At 38.2% G+C, this 18,258-nt stretch overlaps 1 protein-coding gene across 2 annotated transcripts in view; it reads left to right on the top strand.

Moving 5' to 3' along the window:
- Positions 1–2,045: 2,045 nt before the first annotated feature.
- The window catches only part of DNAJC27 (DnaJ heat shock protein family (Hsp40) member C27), a 90,006-nt gene continuing 73,793 nt past the window's right edge, over positions 2,046–18,258 (top strand). For both annotated transcript variants that reach the window (XM_023550494.2, XM_003411919.4), the window contains exon 1: positions 2,046–2,363. In XM_023550494.2, the coding sequence (XP_023406262.1) occupies positions 2,200–2,363 (164 nt within the window). In that variant the 5' untranslated portion in view covers positions 2,046–2,199. The remainder of the gene's footprint in view (positions 2,364–18,258) is intronic.

The raw sequence follows: 18,258 nt of genomic DNA, 5'->3' as shown, positions 1-18,258 counted from the left end.
ACCCCAAATTCTCATAAAAAGACCATAGTTAATGGTCTGACTGTGACTAGAGGAATCCCGGTGGGCATGGTCCCCAAACCTTCTGTTGGCCCAGGACAGGAACCATTCCCGAAGACAACTCATCAGATATGAAAGGGACTGGTCAGCGGGTGGGAGAGAGATGCTGAAGAAGAGTGAGCTAATTATATCAGGTGGCCACTTGAGACTGTGTTGGCATCTCCTGTCTGGAGGGGGGATGGGAGGATAGAGAGAGTTGGAAGCTGGCAAAATTGTCACGAAAGGAGAGACTGGAAGGGTTGACTCATTAGGGGGAGAGCAAGTGGGAGTAAGGAGTAAGATGTATATAAACTTATATGTGACAGACTGACTTGATTTGTAAACGTTCACTTGAAGCTCAATAAAAGTTAATAAAAAAAATTAAAAACATGAGGAAATTAAAGCATTTCACTACTGTCTATTGGAGGGTTACCAGGTACTTCATGTGTATTATGTCTTGAAAACCTCACCACACCACATGCCTACGTCTTGCCATCATAAAGTACAACAGGGCTGACTCCAAAGCACATGCTCCTAACCTCCATGACATACCTTCCAACTGCAGACTATATACAGCTAATTCATTCTTCTCTTTTTTCTTTTTATATTCAAAGACCAGAAAAGAAAGCTAACTTTCTAGCTTTTTCAATTCCAAACTAGTTTAACACACAAGCAGTGGAAAATGGTGGTTACATACATCCAATCCTCAAAAATATCAATATGAAAAAAGTGTAATAAATTTTAATCTCCAGCATGTTTTATTGCTTTAATTCTCAATGATACACCTAATCAATCTCTACCAGGTGAAGAAATAGATGTTTATTCATTTATTAAATCAAACTATAAATCCAATAATTGAACTATAAGTCCAATTATTTTAATCTTTAAGTCTAACCAAGACTTGTATTTCATATTTGTAAAGAATTTTAGAGGTTTCATCAAATAAAGTTATATTATTTGTTAAGAAAACTTAGAATAACCATTTCATGTTTTAAAAGAAAAAAATTAAATTTAAATGCTTGGATATCTCACTTACAATAACTATTAAGATGTTTTGAGTCTTTATTGTCTCCCTGCAGTATACACAACAAAAGTGATGCTACCTTTGTTTTGTAATTTACCGGGCAATTGGCAGCCACTCCTTTTCAGGACATTAAATAATCATTTGTCAAGTTCTATTTATCATCTGTAACTGAAGATATGGACTCAAAAATTACTGTTCCTGTCAGGCTGATTTTTATTTAAGCAGCTGCTTTTCTCATCTCTTGGAATGAGAATTTTAGAAATGGTTAGCTTAGAATTCATTATTATTTTAATGTCATATTGCCAACTAAAAGGAAGTTGAGAACAGGACATGGCGTTAAGTTTGGATGTAAGTAGCAGGGAAAGGAGGAAAATGAAGGAGCTACAATTATACACCTTGATACAGCTTGGAAGGAACCCAAGAAACATCTAACCTGACCTTGCCTCCTACACAAGAGTCAACTAATTTCACGACCATTATAATAAAAGACCAAAGACTAAACCAAAACCCTTATCCTGGCTCCAAGTGCACAACTCATTTTTAAAGACGGGAATGGGGCTCAGTCGTTTCAGGTCCTGCCTAATGCCCCTCTTCCAGTTCTAGGACCCTGCCTCTCAAGGAGCCCGAGCGAGGGAAATTTAATATTGGAAGGAGGGGAAGTCAGTAGACAGGGGCGTGAGAGCCTAGAATCCTGAGAAAACACCCCCAAATCGGCCGTCATCTACTTTGAAACTTGGGGGTGGGTGGGCCTTGAACTAATCCATAATGCCAGAAACTCCCAGTTTGAGGATCTGCCCTGAACAACCAACCAACTTCTACCGTCCAGCGCCGAATACAACAAATTCCTACTGTCCTGGCGACCGCGAACAACGGCCTGCGTTCTCTGTGGGTTCAAGAGTAAGCCCAACCAACCCTTAAGACCGCCCTCCTGTCAAAGGACTGGGCTGCGACAGCCCGCACGTCCCCACCGAACGAATAACAACAACCTTGTCTGCAGGGCGAGAGCAATGACGTCAAGCCGCCCCGTTTCTAGCATCGCGAGACTGCGCTCCCCGCCGCCCGCGCCTCCTGCCAGGCGGCGGCTGGGATGGCCAGCCGCACAGCTGAGGCGGTGACGATAGCAGAGGTTTTGCTATTGGATGAAGAGGCTTGAGGGACGGGGTGGCTTGGTGAACAAGGAGAGACCGAGGCAGGTGGCCCCTAGAGAGCGAGGGCAATGGAGGCCAACATGCCGAAGCGAAAGGAGCCTGGCAAGTCCCTCCGAATCAAAGTCATCTCCATGGGCAACGCTGAAGTGGGAAAAGTGAGTACACCGCGCTGGTAGGGGCGGGATCTCAGCGCGGCCGGGCGACGTGCCGATTGGCTGGAAGGACGGCCACTCAAGAGCCCGGGGCCCAGCCTCCTCCCCGCCCCTGAGCAGGCCCAGGGCTACTCCTAGGGGATGCGGCTCCGGGAGGAAAACTGTCCCAACCTTTTTGACCTTTCGGTTCCCGCCTCTTCCACCGATGTCTCCTTCCTTAAGAAGGTGCCTGGTGTGGACTCCAACCCCAGAATGTCCCAAAAGAGAGTAAGGAGGCCTAGGTCCTAATGTCAGATCGTCTGCTTAGTTACCGTGTCTATGTTTCAGGTGACCAGTCCAGGACTTAGAGGTGGGGAATAAGAAGTTACTACAGAAGTGCTAGGCGCTGAAAGGAATTTACTAGGGTGTGTGTGAGGATTTGGTATTTGTAATCATCGGGAGCCCAGGATCTATGTCTCCATCATAAGAGAGTATAACTGATGCTGACGTATTTCACACAGGAGGCGCAATGGATGTCAAAGCCTGATTTTTGTTGTTGTTGTTGTTATTTCTGGTAGTGTCATTACATCCATTGTTTCAGAGAAGTCTTAGTTCACCGTCTTTCAGCTCCGTCTAGTGGGTACTGGCTATTAACTTTCCCTTAGTATAGCGGGGTGGAGCCTGAGTGGCTCAGATAGTTAAGGGCAGAACTACTAGTTGAAAGTTTGGTAATTTGAACCCACCCAGAGGCACCTCTGAAGACACGCCTGGCTGTCTGCTTCCAGAAGGTCACAGCCTTGAAGACCATATGGAGCAGCTCTGGTCTGTACATAGGGAGTTGACTCAAGGGCAACTAATAACAGTATGGGGGGCGGGCAAGACATGACCCGAAGCCTTTCCCCAAATGAATTCTAAGAATGCCTCCCTTTCACCCAAGTTATCTCTCCTTCTGGGTAAGTGGAAACTGTTAAGAGCCTCCCAAGTTCAACAAATCAGTGACAGAGACAGGATTAGAACTTGGCTGTTCACACTTCCACTGCAGTGTTTTTCCACCATTGCGTTGTATACTGTCAAAATCAAAGTGTTGAGGCCGGTGCCCTGAACATAGGAGATGCTCAATAAGTGTTTATTAGTATCTTTCCTTTCCATTTAAGATTATTCTATATACTACTTATATGTTTGTCTGCCACTGAAAGTCAACAAACATTTATAGTCATTTCTGTACCAAGCATTAACAAGAAAAGAAAAAGCCTTTACAATGTTATGTACTAGACTAGCTAAGTGAGTATGTATCACTTTTGCAATTTTACTATGCTTAATGGCACAACATTAGAAGCAGCCAAAATCCCCAGTATCACCATACTTAGTTAACATTGTTCTAGATGTGTTAGCCAATGCAATTAGACAAGAGAAAGAAATAAAATATAAAACATCAGAAAGGAGAGGGCAAAACTGTTATCATTTGCTGATGACACGTTTGTTTATCTGAAACCCCAAGATCAACTGAAAAACTATTAGAAACAATAAGAAAATTCAATAAGGCAAAAATTAATAGCATAAAAATTAATAGCTTTACTGTATCCAAATTATAATCAATTGGAATATATAATCGAATAAACAATTTTAATTTACAACAACAAAAATAAAGTGGTTATGTTTAAACTTAAGAAATAGGTAAGACCTCTATGCAGAAAAATCTCAAACTTGACAAAAGGACATAAAATTAGTTAAGTAAATGGAAATATATACTTTTTCCCTAGATAACATCACTCAGTATTGTAGAGATGTCAGTTCTTTAAAATAATCTGTAAATGTAACTCAGTCACAGTTAAAGTACCAATAGAATTTTTTTTCAGAACATAGTAAAAGTTATTAAAGTCCTTATGGAAAAATAAACATGAGAATAACCGAGAAAAGTATTTTAAAAAAGAAGAGAAACGAAAGGAGACTAACTCTGCCAGGTATTGAAACATATTTTAAAGCTACCAAGCTTTTCTTGTTGGTACTGGAAAAGAAATATAGAGACATAAGTGGAATAGAATAGAGCCCAGAAATAAACTCAAACACATAAGGAAATTCAGTTTATAACAAATGTGGTAAAATCATGGGAAAGCAGGGACCATTTAATAAGTACTGTTGGAACAACTACCTACTATTGGAATGTGGGGGAAAGGTGTAGATTCCTATTGCATTCCTTTCTTGAAAATGAATTCTAGGTGGATAAAAATTGAAATGTAACTTTTGAAATGATTATTTTGCCCATGTTATGAAAGTAGCACATGATCATTTTAAAGAATTTGGACAATATAAGAAGATACACAGGTAACCCTTGGATCAAAGAGGAAATCAAAACAAATGACAAAGTAGCTAGAAAGCAATGAAAAGGAGAAGTAAAAAAAAAAAAAAAAACAAAACCTGTTGCCGACAAGTCAGTTCCAACTCATAGCGACCCCATAGGACAGAGTAGAACTGCCCTAAATGGTTTCCAAGGAGCACCTGGTAGATTCAAACTCCTGACTAGCAGCCGTAGCTCTTAACCATTATGCCCCCAGGGTTTCCGAGACTCTGTACCAAAACCTTCAAGACAAAACTAAAAATGTAGTCAAAGGAAAATGTATTATTTTATTCATTTCTAAAGAAGAAAGACAAAAGCTAAAGTAATAATTGCACAAATTTGTGAATATACTAAAAACCACTGAATTGTATACTTTAAAAGGATGAATTTTATGGTATATGAATTATATCTCAATTTAAAACAAAACAAGGGAACTTAACACCTTAAGAAATGAGGAAAAAAAGACAAAAAAAAAAAAAAGAATCCTTTGGAAAGATGAATGAAAAAGGTGCCTAAAATTTTTTAAAGAAAAACAGAGAAAGCAAAAAAAAATTACAGTTAGTACTGAAAAGGAGACATAAACACATACTGGAAGAGATTAGAAAAATATTACATATAATTCTATGGGGACACTTTTGAAAATCCAGAGGAAGTGGAGAATTTCCTAACAAAATACAAATTGCCAATTTTGTATTTTTTTTTTTGAGTCAATTTTGACTGAAAAAAAAAAAAGTAGAAAACTCAACGAACCAGTCATCTCAGGAGAAATTAGAAAACTAATTAAAGATTTACCATCCAAAAACATGTCAAGACCAGATGGTTTCGTGGATGAGCTTTATTGACTTTTGTTGTTGTTTTTGTCATGAGTCGATTTCTGACTCACAGCGACCCCATGTGACAGAGTAGAACTGCTGTAATCTTTATGGGAGCCGATCACCAGGTCTTTCTGTAGCGGAGTGACTGAATGGATTCAAACCACCAACCTTTCGTTTAGCAGTGGAGTGCTTAACTATTGCCCTTAGATAGCACATAATATTAGTTATTACAAGCCAAAGAAAAAAAAAGGCACCCAAATTCATATATGAAGTCATAATAATCTAGTAAAACTTGATGTAATACTAGAAAAATATATACCAATTTCACATATACTTAGAAGATGTAAAATGCCTAAATAAAATATTAAGAAATAGAATTCGGCTACGTATCAAAAACATAGGAGTTCCTGAGTGGTACAAATGGTTAAGCACTATACTACTAGCCAAAAGGTTGGCAGTTTGAACCCATGCAGGGCCCTTTGAGAAACAGGCCTGGTTGGTGGTCTGCTTCCAAGAAGTCACAACCTATGGTGTCACCAGGAGTGGAAATCAACTTGATGGCAACTACCAACAGTAATAAATTAACAAGTAGAATTCATCCCAGGAATGCCAGAGTGGGTCAGTATCAGGAAGTTGATCAACATAATTTGTTACATCAACAAACAAATTAATAGAGAAAAGCTATATGATAACTTTCAGTACTTAAAAAACATTTGAGTAGTGTCCAGCGTCTTAAAGGTTTGTGAGCAACCATCTAAAATACACCTATTGGTCCTGTCGTGTTTGGCACAAAGAAGAATGAAGAAAACCAAATACACAAGGAAAATATCAGTCCAAAGGACTAAGTGACCACATGAACCACAGCTTCCACCAGCCTGAGACCAGAAGAATTAGATGGCACCCAGCTACCATCACCAACTGCTCTGACAGTAACAATAGAGGATCCCGGACAGAGTGGAAGAAAAATGTAGAACAAAATTCAAATTCATGAAAAAAGCCCAGACTTAACCGGTCTGACAGAGACTGGAGGGTCCCCCGAGACTACGGCCCCAGACACCCTCCTAACTCAGAGCTGAAGCTACTGAAGTCCACCCCTTTCAGCCAAAGATCAGACAGGCCTACAGAGCAAACAGTACACATGTAAGAAACGTGCTTTTAATTCAGTCAAGTGTAGGAAACCAAATGGGCAACACCTGCCCATGAGAAAAGACAAGAAGGCAGAAAGGATCAGGAAACCTGGACGAATGGGCACAAGGAACCCAGGGTGTAAAGGGAAAGGCGGAGCATTCTGACACATTGCAGGGATTGCAACCAATGTCACAAAACAATTTGTGTATAAATTTTTGAATGAGAAACTAATTAGTGCTGTAAACTTTCACCTAAAACACAATTGAAAAAAATTCTTAGGACCTTCTACATAGACAACTATATTACCTACAATTAAAGACAGTTTGACTTTTTTCTTACTAATTGTTAGGCATTTTTGGCTAAGACTGCTGATAAAATATTACATATATGTAGGAAAAAAACAACATTTGATATAATCCAGTAGTCAGTCCAAATAAACACTTAAAGAAAAATCAGGATAAAATGAAGCTTTTTAAACAAAATAAGGAATATTTGTTATTAACCAACATCAAACATCTTAACAAATGATAAAGTGCTAAAGCCATTTCCATTAAAATTAGGTACAAAAAGGATATTTACTATTGCCATTATTTATTCAACATTCTTTTAGAGCTTCTGGAGATGCAATAAGAAAATGAAATAAACAGTTTAAACTTTTAAACAGATAAATTATCTTTTTATGTAATTTTATACGTAACTATCCAAAACATTCCTTAACCTGCTTTAATAGGGAATTTTGTAAGGCGACTGGTTATAAGATAAATATATAAAAATCAGTGTTAAATCCATACTAGCAATTAAAGCTAAAAATGGAAATGGAAAAAGATATCCCATTTGTAATACTAACCAAAAACTATAAAATATTAGCAATATATATAACAAGAAAGGTATAGTGTCTACCTGAAAAGAACTAAAATTTCACTTAGGGTATAAAACAAGATCTGAACAGATAGGAACACAATATTATAATGCCAGTTCCCGCAAAATTAACTCACAAGTTTAATGCAGTTGGAATTAAAATCTTAACAGGTTTATGAGTCTTCTTTTTCAAGTGGGTAAAATTACCCTAAAATTCACATGAAAGGTTAACTATCTGAGAAGAGCTAATCAAAATATGAAAAAGAATGAGGGAGGGCAGTAAAAAGAGGAGGAAATTTGCCTTAAGAGATAATAAAATATTGTCTGAAACCAATCAAGACAATTATATTTGCATAAGAATAAACAGATCAGAAGAACAGAACATAGAGCCCAGAAGTAGGTCCTATTATATAAGGAAACTTAAAAAGGGACAAAGGTGATGTTTTAAGTCAGTGGGAAAAGAATGATTTATTTAGTAAAATGCTACTGGCATTATTGTTTGTCTATTTGGGGGAAAATTAAGTTGGGACTCTTGTCTCCCCTACATACAAAAATAAGTTAGAGATGAAAGTATGATTTAAATATTAAAAATAAAACAAAAATGTCAGCAGAAAATAAGCAACATATATACAGCATTAAGGAAATCATTTCAACCAAGAAAGTAAATCCAAATACCATAAAAGAAAAGCATAGTTGAGAACATATAAATAATAATAATAATTGTACCAATTGCATGGCAAAAAATCTATAAAAAAATAAATTTAAAAACAGACAACAGAATGTGGCAAGTATTTAACTCATGTGACAGACAAAAAGTTAATATCTACCATGTTAAAAAAAAAACAGAAAAATTGATAAAAGACACAACCAAACTGAAAAATGGGTAGAGAACATGTAAACATGTACAAAGTACATGTACAAAGATGCTCAACTTTATTTGTAGTCAGTGAAATGCAAATTAAAGTAACAATGAAATTAGTTCTAACTAATCAGATTGGCAGTATTTAAAACAGGCGAGAGTACCTGTTGATTATAGGAATTTGGGGAAAAGGATACAGCTGGCAAAAAAAAAGGCCTTTTGGAAGAGCAATTGATGATAGCTACTGGTGGCACAGTTAAGAGCTCCGCGTCTAATCAAAAGATCGGCGGTTCGAATCTCCCAGCTGCTCCTTGGAAACCCTATGGGGCAGTTCTACTCTATAAGGTCTTTGTGAGTTGGAATCAACTTGACGGCAGTAGATTTGGTTTTGGTTTGGTGGACACAGTGGTCAAGAGCTTGGCTGCTAACCAAAAGGTAGACAGTTTGAATCCACCAGCTGTTCCTTGGAAACTCAGTGGGGCAGTTCTACTCCGTCCTGTAGGGTCGCTATGAGTTGGAATTGACTAGATGGCAACGGGTACTGTGATATAGTTGCCCTTCAAAAAAAGCCATTTTTTAAAAATTTAATTTAGCTACTGTGTTACACCCTACGCATCTGTCAGTTTCCCATACTGTGGTGGCTTGTGTGTTGCTGTGATACTGGAAACTATGTATTTCAAATACCACCAGGGTCACCCATGGTGAACAGGTTTCAGCGGAGCTTCCAGACTAAGACAGACTGAGAAGAAGGACCAGGCGATCTACTTTTGAAAAAATTGGCCGGTGGAAACCTTATAAATAGTGGCGGAACATTGTTTGATATAGTGCCAGAAGATGAGTCCCTCAGGTTGGAAGTCAATCAAAGCACGATTGGGAAAGAGCTGCCTCCACAAAGTAGATTTGACCTTAATGACATGGATGGAGTAAAGCTTTCAGGACCTTCATTTACTGAAGTGGCATGACTCAAAATGAGAAGAAACAGTAATAATCGGAACATGGAACGTACAAAGTATGAATCCAGGAAAATATAGAAGTCATCAAAAATGAAATGGACTGCATAAAGGCTGATATCCTAGGCATTAGTGAACTGAAATGGACTGGTGTTAGCCATTTGAATCAGACAGTCATATGGTCTGCTATACCAGGAATGACTAAAAATGGCATCATATGCATCGTCAAAAAGAACATTTCAAGATCTGTCTTGGAAGTATAACATTGTCAGTGATAGGGTATTATCCACACGCTTATAAGGAAGACCAGTTAATACGACTGTTACTCAGATTTATGCACCAACCACTAATGCAAAAGATGAGGAAACTGAAGATTTTTTACCAACTTCTGCAGTCTGAAACTGATTAAACATGCAGTCAAGATACATTGGTAATTACTGGTGATGGGAATGAGAAAGAAACAAAGAAGAAGAATTGGTAGTTGGAAAATATGGCTTTGATGATAGAAAAGATGCTGGAGATCGCATGATGGAATTGTGCAAGACCAACATCTGCTTCATTGCAAATACCTTTTTTCAGCAACATAAATGGTGACTATACGCATGGACCTCACCAAATGGAATACATGGGAATCAAATCGACGACATCTGTGAAAAGAGACAGTGGAGAAGCTCAAAATCATCAGTTGGAACAAGGCCAGGGACTGACTGTAGAATAGACCGTGAACTGCTCATGTGCAAGCTCAAGTTGAAGCTGAAGAAAATTACAGCAAGTCCACGAGAGCCAAAATACGACTTTGAGTATATCCTACCTGAATTTAGAGACCATCTCAAGAATAGATTTGATGCATTGAACACTAATGACCGAAGACCAGACAAGTTGTGGGATGACATTAAGTATATTGTACACGAAGAAAGCAAAAAGGTCATTAAGACAGGAAAGAAAGAAAAGACAAAAATGGATGTCAGAAGAGACTCCGAAACTTGACCTTGAATGTAGAGTAGCTAAAGTGAAGAGAAGAAATGATGAAGTCAAAGAGCTGAATAGAAGATTTCAAAGGGTGGCTCGAAAAAACAAAGTAAAATATTATAATGAAATGTGCATAGACCTGGAGTTAGGAAACCAAAAGGAAAGAACTCACTCAGCATTTCTCAAGCTGAAATAACTGAAGAAATAATTTAAGCCTCAAATTGCAATATTGAAGGATTCTGTGGGCAAAATATTGAATAACACATGAAGCATCAAAAGAAGATAGAAAGAATACACAGTCACTGAACCAAAAAGAATTGGTTGACATTCAGCCATTTCAACAGGCAGCTTATGATCAAGAACCAATGGTATTAAAGGAAGAAGTCCAAACTGCACTGAAGGCATTGGTGAAAAACGAGGCTCCAGAAATTGACGGAATACCAATTGACATGTTTCAACAAACGGTGAAGTGGAGGTGCTCACTCATCCGTGTCATGAAATTTGGAAGATAGCTTCATGGCCCACCGATTGGAAGAGATGCATATCTGTGCTCATTCCAAAGAAAGGTAATCCTTTCATACAACAATGTGTGGACTGTTTGATGAGAAACTAGTTTTTCTGTAAACCTTCATCTAAATTTCAATTAAAAAAAAAAAACCAAGCAAACAAAAAAAAGAAAGGTGATCCAACAGAATGTAGAAATTACTGAACATTATCATTAATATTACACACAAGTAAAATTTTGCTGAAGATTGTTCAAAAGCGATTGCAGCTGTACATCTACAGACAACTGTAGTTCAAGAAGTTCAAGCCAGGTTTAGAAGAGGTCATAGGATGAGGGATATCGTCACTGATGTCAGCTGGATCGTGGCTGAAAGCAGAGAATACCGGTAAGATGTTTACCTGTGTTTTATTAAGTATGCAAAAGGTTTCAACTGTATGGATAACACTGCAAAGAATGGGAATTCCAGAACACTTAATTGTGCTCATACAGAGCCTGTACATAGACCTAGAGGCAAATGTCTGAACAGAACAAGGAAGTACTGTGCAGTTTAAATTCAGGAAGGGTGTGCATCAGGGCTGCATCTTTTCACCATACTTATTCAGTCTGTATGCTCAGCAGATAATTCAAGAAAACTGGACTAAATGAAGAAAAACATGGCAAGAGGATTGGAGGAAGACTCATTCACAGCCTGCAATATGCAAATGTCACAACCTTGCTTGTTGAAAGCAAAGAGGACTTGAAGCACTGATGAAGATCAAAGACTATGGTCTTCAGTATGGATTACACCTCAACATAAACAAAACTAAAATCCTCACTACTGGGCCAATAAGCAACATCATGATAAATGGAGAAAATATTGAAGTTGTCAAGAATTTCGTTTTACTTGGGTCTACAATCAACACCCATGGAAGCAGCAGTCAGGAAATCAAACGACTTATTACATTGGAAAATCTGCTCTAAGAGACCTCTCCAAGTGTTAAAAAAACAAAGATGTCACTTTAAGGACTAAGGTGTGCCTGACTCAAGTCATGGTATTTTCAGTTGCCTCATATGCACTATTTTTTTTTCATATGCACGTGCAAGCTGGACAGTGAATAAGAAATACCAAAGAATTATGATTTGATAAAGGATGTTGAATGTACACGGACTCCCAGAAGAAAGAACAAATCTGTCTTGGAAGAAGCATAGTCAGAATGCCCCTTAGAAGCGAGGATGGCGAGACTTTATCTCACATACTTTGGACATGTTATCAGTCCCCGAAGGACATCATGCTTAGTAAAGTGGAGGATCAGCAAAAAAGAGGAAGACCCTAAACAAGATGGATTGACACAGTGGCTGCAAAAATGGGCTCAAACATAGTAACAATTGTGTGGATGGCACAGGAATGGGCCGTGTTTCATTCCGTTGTACATAGGGTCTCTATGAGTTGAAACCAACTAGATGGCACCTAATAACAACAACATGTTATTGATGATAATCTTGGGGTATGGGTTTTAAGCGTATTTTTTATATTGCTCTTTATACATTTCTGTACTGTTTAGATTTTTATTACAAGGAGCATGTATGCCCTCTGCACACCCTCTTTTGAAATCATGACTAGATTTTTTTTTTTCCTGCTGAAATCTCTTCAAACTCTCCAACACAGTTAGATAGAGATAGAAAATATATACAGTTCCTATCAAGTGTGGCCCTACATTGGGAACTTCATACGTCAGCCTTAGAAATTTATCTCGGAATCCTTTAGGTAAGACACTTCTTTGTAAGAACTCCAGCTTCTGCCCAAGTTTTGATTTTCTATTCAGGTAAAACTTACGTAGTTTTAAAAACATGTCTAGTTGATTGAATAAAACAGCGGTCAGTTCTGATTATTATTTCTGATGTATTCTCTCAGCGTTAACATGGTATGGAAAAAGAAACATGACTGCCACATCTTTCTCCCATGGAAGCAGCTGGAGGGTTCCAGCTGCCAACCTTTCATTTAGCAGCTGAGTGCTTAATCACTGCACCACCAAGGCTCCTACATTATCTCATAGCATTCTGTAATTTTTATAACACTTGACACAACTGTTAAGAGTTATTTCTATAATTATTTAGTGCTTTCCTCTTTCAATAAATGGAAAGCTCCTTGAGGGCAAGAACCGATCCCAGCTCCTAATACAATGTTCAGCACAGGTTATAAACCATTTGTTGAATGAGTGAATATACACACTTTTTTGTATAGGTTCGGAAGAAGATTGTATTTTTTCAGTCCAACAGCTCAGATCACCATCTGTGTATTATTAGCTTGCCTTCTTACTTCATATTTTTATTTTGTTGATTAATACTGTATGCTTATTTCTAACATTTGAATTCTGTCAGTATTCATTATCAACATCTTATATTTGGGAGACCTATTTAAGTAAACCAGTTGGCCTCACAGCTAATATTACGTTAGTTTTTTATTCATTTAATGTTATCTCTGTATTATCTAACTTAGCTTGTAAAATCCTAAGGAATAGAAACATGTCTATTTGTGTTACAAAAAATGATTATTAATGCTATTATTTAAATGTGTATCTCTATAAGAACTTGATTTAGTTAACATGCTGAAATTAAAGGATTTCCAGGTCCCTTAGTCTCATGAATAATTTAGAAAAAGGTTATTTTTCAAGGATACTGTGAAAAAAGACATTTAAGTGCTTTCAAGCTATAGAGTGCTTTCGGAAGTAGAACTTCTTAGTAGTACTCATTTCCAAGAAATTCTCCCTTCAGTTCTCAGTGAACTTTTTAAGTACTTTTTAAAAAAACTTGGCTAAAGGATGAACCTCAGGAGTGACTTCTTTATTGAACTGTAAGGGTGTCCAGGGGCCATACTCTCAGGGTTTCTCCAGTCTCTGTTAGACCAGTAAGTCTTGTCTTTTTTTTTTTTTTTGGTGAGAATTTTGCTCTGCATTTTTCTCCATCTCTGACCAGGACCCTCTATTGTGATCCCTGTCAGAGTGGTTGGTGGTGGTAGCTGGGCACCATCTAGTTGTGCTGGACTCAGTCTGATAGAGGTTGTGGTAAATGTGGTCCATTAGTCCTTTGCACTAATCTTTCCCTTGTGTTTTCTTCTTTCTCCCTTGCTCCAGACAGGGTGAGACCATTAGAGTATCTTAGATGACTGCTCACAAGCTTTTAAGACCCCAGATGCTACTCACCAAAGTAGAATGTAAAACATTTTCTTTATAAAATACGTTAATGAAACTGAACTAGATGTTCCCTGAGACCCTGGTCCCCACAGCCCTCAGCCCAGTAATTTGGTCCCTGAGAAAGTTTGAATGTGTCTGTGGAGCTTCCATGACCTTGTGTTGGACAAGTTGTGCTGGCTTCCCCAATATTGTGTACTGTCTTACCCTTTGCCCGTGTTATCATTTATCTATTGTCTATTTAGTGTTTTTCCCTCCCAATCCTCACTTCCCTTGTAACCATCGAAGATTATTTCTTTTTTTGTGTAAACCTTTTCATGAGTTTTTTTTTTTTTATAATAACTTTTATTAAGCTTCAAGTGAACATTTACAAATCCAATCAGTCTGTCACATATAAGTTTACATACATCTCACTCCCTACTCCCACTTACTCTCTCCGTCTTGAGTCAGCCCTTTCAGTCTCTCCTTTCTTGACAATTTTGCCGGCTTCCCTCTCTCTCTATCCTCCCATCCCCCCTCCAGACAAGAGTTGCCAACACAATCTCAAGTGTCCACCTGATATAATTAGCTCACTCTTCATCAGCATCTCTCTCCCACCCGCTGACCAGTCCCTTTCATTTCTGATGAGTTGTCTTCGGGGATGGTTCCTGTCCTGTGTCAACTGAAGGTCTGGGGAGCATGGCCGCCGGGATTCCTCCAGTCTCAGTCAGACCATTAAGTTTGGTCTTCTTATGAGAATTTGGGGTCTGCATCCCACTGATCTCCTGCTCCCTCAGGGGTCCTCTGCTGAGCTCCCTGTCAGGGCAGTCATCAATTGTGGCCGGGCACCAACTAGTTCTTCTGGTCTCAGGATGATGTAGGTCTCTGGTTCATGCGGCCCTTTCTGTCTCTTGGGCTCTTAGTTGTCATGTGGGCTTGGTGTTCTTCATTTTTCTTTGCTCCAGGTGGGTTGAGACCAATTGCTGCATCTTAGATGGCTGCTTGTTAGCATTTAAGACCCCAGACGCCACATTTCAAAGTGGGATGCAGAATGATTTCATAATAGAATTATTTTGCCAATTGACTTAGAAGTCCCCGCAAACCATGCTCCCCAGACCCCCGCGCTTGCTCCGCTGACCTTTGAAGCATTCATTTTATCCCGGAAACTTCTTTGCTTTTGGTCCAGTCCAATTGAGCTGACCTTCCATGTATTGAGTGTTGTCTTTCCCTTCACCTAAAGCAGTTCTTATCTACTGATTAATCAATAAAAAAACCCTCTCCCACCCTCCCTCCCTCCCCCCCTCGTAACCACAAAAGTATGTGATCTTCTCAGGTTTACTGTTTCTCAAGATCTTATAATAGTGGTCTTATACAATATTTGTCCTTTTGCCTCTGACTAATTTCGCTCAGCATAATGCCTTCCAGGTTCCTCCATGTTATGAAATGTTTCAGAGATTCGTCACTGTTCTTTATCGATGCGTAGTATTCCATTGTGTGAATATACCACAATTTATTTAACCATTCATCCGTTGATGGACACCTTGGTTGCTTCCAACTTTTTGCTATTGTAAACAGAGCTGCAATAAACATGGGTGTGCATATATCTGTTTGTATGAAGGCTCTTGTATCTCTAGGGTATATTCCTAGGAGTGGGATTTCTGGGTTGTGTGGTAGTTCTATTTCTAACTGTTTAAGATAACGCCAGATAGATTTCCAAAGTGGTTGTACCATTTTACATTTCCACCAGCAGTGTATGAGAGTTCCAATCTCTCCGCAGCCTCTCCAACATTTATTATTTTGTGTTTTTTGGATTAATGCCAGCCTTGCTGGTGTGAGATGGAATCTCATCGTAGTTTTAATTTGCATTTCTCTAATGGCTAATGATCGAGAGCATTTTCTCATGTATCTGTTGGCTGCCTGAATATCTTCTTTAGAGAAATGTGTGTTCATATCCTTTGCCCACTTCTTGATTGGGTTGTTTGTCTTTTTGTGGTTGAGTTTTGACAGAATCATGTAGATTTTAGAGATCAGGCGCTGGTCGGAGATGTCATAGCTGAAAATTCTTTCCCAATCTGTAGGTGGTCTTTTTACTCTTTTGGTGAAGTCTTTAGATGAGCATAGGTGTTTGATTTTTAGGAGCTCCCAGTTATCGGGTTTCTCTTCATCATTTTTGGTAATGTTTTGTATTCTGTTTATACCTTGTATTAGGGCTCCTAGGGTTGTCCCAATTTTTTCTTCCATGATCTTTATCGTTTTAGTCTTTATGTTTAGGTCTTTGATCCACTTGGAGTTAGCTTTTGTGCATGGTGTGAGGTATGGGTCCTGTTTCATTTTTTTGCAAATGGATATCCAGTTATGCCAGCACCATTTGTTAAAAAGGCTGTCTTTTCCCCAGTTAATTGACACTGGTCCTTTGTCAAATATCAGCTGCTCATACGTGGATGGATCTATGTCTGGGTTCTCAATTCTGTTCCATTGGTCTATGTGTCTGTTGTTGTACCAATACCAGGCTGTTTTGACTACTGTGGCTGTATAATAGGTTCTGAAGTCAGGTAAGGTGAGGCCTCCCACTTTCTTCTTCTTTTTCAGTAGTGCTTTGCTTATCCGGGGCTTCTTTCCCTTCCATATGAAATTGGTGATTTGTTTCTCTATCCCCTTAAAATATGACATTGGAATTTGGATCGGAAGTGCGTTAAATGTATAGATGGCTTTTGGTAGAATAGACATTTTTACTATGTTAAGTCTTCCTATCCATGAGCAAGGTATGTTTTTCCACTTAAGTATGTCCTTTTGAATTTCTTGTAGTAGAGCTTTGTAGTTTTCTTCGTATAGGTCTTTTACATCCTTGGTAAGATTTATTCCTAAGTATCTTATCTTCTTGGGGGCTACTGTGAATGGTATTGATTTGGTTATTTCCTCTTCGGTGTTCTTTTTGTTGATGTAGAGGAATCCAAGTGATTTTTGTATGTTTATTTTATAACCTGAGACTCTGCCAAACTCTTCTATTAGTTTCAGTAGTTTTCTGGAGGATTCCTTAGGGTTTTCTGTGTATATAATCATGTCATCTGCAAATAGTGATAACTTTACTTCTTCCTTGCCAATTCGGATACCTTTTATTTCTTTGTCTAGCCTAATTGCCCTGGCTAAGACTCCCAACACGATGTTGAATAAGAGTGGTGATAAAGGGCATCCTTGTCTGGTTCCCGTTCTCAAGGGAAATGCTTTCAGGTTCTCTCCATTTAGAGTGATATTGGCTGTTGGCTTTGCATAGATGCCCTTTATTATGTTGAGGAATTTTCCTTCAATTCCTATTTTGGTAAGAGTTTTTATCATGAATGGGTGTTGGACTTTGTCAAATGCCTTTTCTGCATCAATTGATAAGATCATGTGGTTTTTGTCTTTTGTTTTATTTATGTGATGGATTACATTAATGGTTTTTCTGATATTAAACCAGCCTTGCATACCTGGTATAAATCCCACTTGATCAGGGTGAATTATTTTTTTGATGTGTCGTTGGATTCTATTGGCTAGAATTTTGTTGAGGATTTTTGCATCAATGTTCATGAGGGATATAGGTCTATAATTTTCTTTTTTTGTAATGTCTTTACCTGGTTTTGGTATCAGGGAGATGGTGGCTTCATAGAATGAGTTGGGTAGTATTCCGTCATTTTCTATGCTTTGGAATACCTTTAGTAGTAGTGGTGTTAACTCTTCTCTGAAAATTTGGTAGAACTCTGCAGTGAAGCCGTCCGGGCCAGGACTTTTTTTTGTTGGGAGTTTTTTGATTACCGTTTCAATCTCTTTTTTTGTTATGGGTCTATTTAGTTGTTCTACTTCTGAATGTGTTAGTTTAGGTAGGTAGTGTTTTTCCAGGAATTCATCCATTTCTTCTAGGTTTTCAAATTTGTTAGAGTACAATTTTTCATAATAATCTGAAATGATTCTTTTAATTTCATTTGGTTCTGTTGTGATGTGGTCCTTCTCATTTCTTATTCGGATTATTTGTTTCCTTTCCTGTATTTCTTTAGTCAGTCTAGCCAATGGTTTATCAATTTTGTTAATTTTTTCAAAGAACCAGCTTTTGGCTTTGTTAATTCTTTCAATTGTTTTTCTGTTCTCTAATTCATTTAGTTCAGCTCTAATTTTTATTATTTGTTTTCTTCTGGAGCCTGATGGATTCTTTTGTTGCTCACTTTCTATTTGTTCAAGTTGTAGGGACAGTTCTCTGATTTTGGCTCTTTCTTCTTTTTGTATGTGTGCATTTATTGATATAAATTGGCCTCTGAGCACTGCTTTTGCTGTGTCCCAGAGGTTTTGATAGGAAGTATTTTCATTCTCCTTGCTTTCTATGAAT

Source organism: Loxodonta africana, chromosome 12, assembly GCF_030014295.1.
Source record: "Loxodonta africana isolate mLoxAfr1 chromosome 12, mLoxAfr1.hap2, whole genome shotgun sequence".
Taxonomy (NCBI): domain Eukaryota; kingdom Metazoa; phylum Chordata; class Mammalia; order Proboscidea; family Elephantidae; genus Loxodonta; species Loxodonta africana.
Note: the sequence above shows the minus strand (reverse complement) of the source record. Positions and strands in the feature narration are given on the sequence as shown.